The sequence below is a fragment of the Parus major genome, chromosome 1 (genome assembly GCF_001522545.3).
Source record: "Parus major isolate Abel chromosome 1, Parus_major1.1, whole genome shotgun sequence".
Classification (NCBI taxonomy): Eukaryota; Metazoa; Chordata; class Aves; order Passeriformes; family Paridae; genus Parus; species Parus major.
In genome coordinates this window covers 1,599,997-1,603,911 of record NC_031768.1, presented here as the reverse complement: position 1 = coordinate 1,603,911, position 3,915 = coordinate 1,599,997, and the positions used below count along the sequence as shown (strand labels likewise).

General features: G+C 58.6%; 1 protein-coding gene across 2 annotated transcripts in view; it reads left to right on the top strand.

The window, feature by feature from the left end:
* LOC107209383 (RUNX family transcription factor 1) overlaps positions 1-3,915 on the top strand; it is a 126,854-nt gene that overhangs the window by 82,187 nt on the left and 40,752 nt on the right. The window contains exon 3 of one of the 2 annotated variants that reach the window (XM_015639050.1): positions 2,431-2,684. In XM_015639050.1, the coding sequence (XP_015494536.1) occupies positions 2,431-2,684 (254 nt within the window). Of the gene's footprint in view, positions 1-1,175; positions 2,685-3,915 lie in introns of those variants that run through there. The other variant, XM_033518165.1, reaches the window with a different exon arrangement.

The window sequence follows — 3,915 nt, the reverse complement described above, 5'->3', positions numbered from 1 at the left end:
CAGCGGAGGAGCCGCGGGGTTGCTGCGGCCGAGGGGGGCGAGAGTTGCCGGAGGGAAGAAGCGCAAACAGCGCCGGGAGCGCGGTGGGGACGGGTCGGGATCGCGGAATCGGCCACCAGCATTAAAATACCCGGGGGAAAAAATAAATAAATAAATAAATAAATAAATAAGAAAGAAAAGCCACCAAAACCCCAAAAAATCCCCAGCCCGAGCCGACAGCCACGCCTCCACCCGGCATCCTCGGCACCGGCTCCGCGGGCCCCGAGCGAGCGGCGGCTGGCGAGGCGCTGGTGGCTCTGCCCGAGCTGTCCCCGGCTGGGCTGCGCGGAGGAGGAGGAGGAGGAGGAGGGCAGGGAGGGAGGGAGGGACGGCTCTGTCTGGGAGCGCCGCCACCGCCCCAACAAACCGAGCGGCGCCGGGCGCCCCTCGGGGCCGCGCTCTCGTCCGAGGGGGCGCCGGGGACACCGAACCGGCGGTGGCGAGGGGTGCCCAAAAAAGAAAAGCCCCGGAGCAGAGAGCGCCGGCAGCTCGCCCGGGGAGGAGCGGGGGCCACCGAGGGAGGAGCGGGGGCCACCGAGGGAGGAGCGGGGCATGCAGCGGGCATGCGGCGGGGCGGTGGCCGCGGCTCTGCGGGCACCTGGCGGGCACGGGGGGGCTCCGTGAGCCAGGGGCGAGCAGGAACCCCAGCGGGCACGGCAGCAGCGGTGTCCCCGGGGGAGCGGGCGCGGTGTCCCCGGCGAGCCGGCGCTCGGGCCGGAGCCGATTCCGGGAGCCCCCGGCCGCGCCCCGGTAGGGCCGTGATTGGCCGGTGCCCTCCCCGTATGCAAAGCACCGGGGGAATGACATTCCTCCGCACGCCTCCGCCGCCCCGACTCGCTCCCGGCCACCTCCGGCAGCCCGGCCGGCCGCGCTCCCGCCGCGCATCCCGGCAGGAATTCTCCCTTGGCCGCGGGAAGCTCCCCGCAGTGGAAATGCGCTCGGGCTCAGCTCTAAAAGGCGGCCGGCAACTTTAGGATCGCTGCTTTCCGCCTCTCCCGCCGCCTCCTCGATTCGCGGAAGGAAAGATTTCACCCGTTCCAAAAGTAGCGATTGCGCTGAGTGGTTTTTTCTTTTATTTATTTATTATTACTATTATTTTTATATATATTTTTTTTTATTTTTACTTTTCCTAATTTGTCTCCGGCGGGTTTTTTTTTTTTTTTGAGTTTCGGCGTGCGTGGCGGGCTCCATCCCGGCAGGACTAGAGGGAGAAAAGCCATGTTTGCCAAAGCAGGCTTCCACCTGCTGCGGTTCAAATATTGTTAAGCAGCCGAGTTCCTGTGGCCGAATTAGAGGAAGACTGTCTGAGATACTGAAAAAAAAAAAAAAAGAAAAAAAAGGAGAATTGGCAAAGAGCGCCGAAGTTGTTGCAGACTCTTGGCTCGACTGCTGAGGAGGACGTGAGTGGGAGAGAGAGAGCGCTGTTGCACACACAAAACCACAGAGAGAACCCGCAATTTAACCAACATCCCCAAGCCCGGCTTTGCAGCTGTCGGACCTCTCAGCTCGGCTCTGACTTTTCTTTTAAATGAATGAAAAGCGTTATACCAAAGAGAGAGATTTGAAGTTTGAATGCACTGAGCTTTTCTTTTTCCTTTTTTTTTCCTTTTTTTCTTTTTTTTTTTGCGCAAGAACGACTGAAAGGTCGTGACACGAGCGCTCTCAGAGCCACGCCAACCAAACTACTGAAGCTCATTTTCAAGGCTGCTTAAAAAAGAAAAAGAAAAAAAAAAAAGGAAAAGAAAAATATCTCGGAGAACATTAATGGATTCCTGTTGTGTTTAAATTCTCTACAGATTCTATTGTAAATATTTGATGAAGTCCGGTAGATGCGCGTGTGCGTGAGTGTGTGGCCGTGAATTTCTGGCCAGTTGTAGCCAGCTGACCTTTGCGATCCGCCTCCTCTGAAGAACAACCCCGAATCTCCCTCAAACAGCGATTTTTGCCTCCCAGAAGACACCGGCGCATTTTGGTTTCTCTTGGGACAGCAGAGAAATCACCTGGAAGAAAGCGGGGAGCTCAAGCTCCGCGCGTCTTTCCCAGCGCGTCTCGTTCTCGCTCGCCTCCCTTATTTTAACATTTTCCTGGGATTTTGGGATGAGCTTTGTCCCCGCTCACTTTCCGCGCCCCGGCCGCGGACTCGATGCGCTCTAAAGCCGCGACCCTGGCGTTTATCGGATTAACGGGATCTGTTCCGCCTGCCCGGGGAGCCGAGAGTTGAGGCTGCGGGCACCGAATTAACTCGGGGCGGCCGGCGCAGGAGCAGCTCCCGTTTATGTTGTTCCCCCGAGAGCGGCTCGCCGAGGAGTTGCGCTCTCGTGGCCGCTCTGTAGGAACTCAGCGGAGGTGTTGTGTGGCTCTAAAGGCTTGTTGTGATGCGTATCCCCGTAGATACCAGCACCAGCCGCCGCTTCACGCCGCCCTCCACCACGCTGAGCCCGGGGAAGATGAGCGAGCCGCTGGCGCTGCCCGGCGCCGAGCACAGCGGGGCTTTGCCGGGGAAGCTGCGCAGCGCCGACCGCAGCATGGTGGAGGTCCTGGCGGATCACCCCGGGGAGCTGGTGCGCACCGACAGCCCCAACTTCCTCTGCTCCGTGCTGCCCACGCACTGGCGCTGCAATAAGACGCTGCCCATCGCCTTCAAGGTAGGTCTGGGGCAGGGCTGGATGGGGATGGGGGGAAAAATCGGGGGGAGGATGCGCGTCCCGGGGATGGGGGCTCGGATCTGTGAGCGGCTCGCTGCGTGCTCTTTCCGTCCTTTCTCTCCTTCCTTCTGTCCTATCCTTTCCCTCCCTCCTTCCATCCTTTTCTTTCACTCCTTCCATCCTTCCTTCCTTCCATCCTTTCTTTCCTTCCATCCTTTCCCTCCTTTCATCCTTTCCCTCCTTCCATCCTTTACTTTCTTCCATTCCTTCCATCCTTTTCTTTCTCCACTTCCTTCCATCCTTTCTATCCCTCCTTCCATGCCTTTCCTCCTTCCTTCCCTCCTTTCCCTCCTTCTTTCCTTCCATCTTTTTCTCCTTCCTTCCATCCTTCCCATCTTTTCTTCCATCTTTTTCTTTCCTTCCTTCCTTCTATCCTTTACTTATCCTCTTCCACCTTTCCCACCTTCCATCCTTTCCTTTCCCTCTTTCCATCCCTTCCCTCCTTCCTTCCATCCTTTCCGTCCCTCCCGCTCCCGGCCGCGCTCGGGGCAGGAGCGGCGGCAGCCGGGGAATGCGAAGGGCTGGGAAAAGCTCCGGGCAGCCGCTGCCTCCCTCTTCTCCCCATTCAGAGAGGGGAAAAACCAGAAATAAAAACATTTTCTTGTCAAAAGCCAGCCCCGCCGAGTTTGGCTGCGCTGGGGAGCCGCAGATGGGTACGGGCAGCCCGGAACTGGAGGAGCCCCGGGATCCCCCAGAAGTTACCCAGGGTGGTGGCAGGTCCCTGTGTCCCTGTGTCCCTGTGTCCCTGTGTCCCTGTGTTCCTGTGTCCCTGTGTCCCTGTGTCCCTCTGTCCCCTGTCCCTCTGTCCCGCTGCCACCCGCCCGCAGCCCCGCTCGGGACGTGCCGGGTTTCCCCCTGCCAGGGACTCTCGGAGGGAGAAAACACCACAAACCATCCCCAAAACCACATTTCCTCTTTTATTGGCTGCCTTTAATAACAGCAAAAGTCGCGGCCTAACCCGGACAGAGTTTCCAGAGTCCCTTGCTACAGCCAAATAAAATCCGGGAAAAGATGGGGAGAAGGGAATGGGAGAGAACATCCCGGCTCCTCTCCTGTCCCGAGCCGTGCGGGGGATGCTTGTGGTGCTTTCCTCCCTTCCCGTTACCCGGCTCCCAGGGAAATCCTCCTCCCTTGGAGTAAAATCCTCCTCCCTTGGAGTAAAATCATCTCC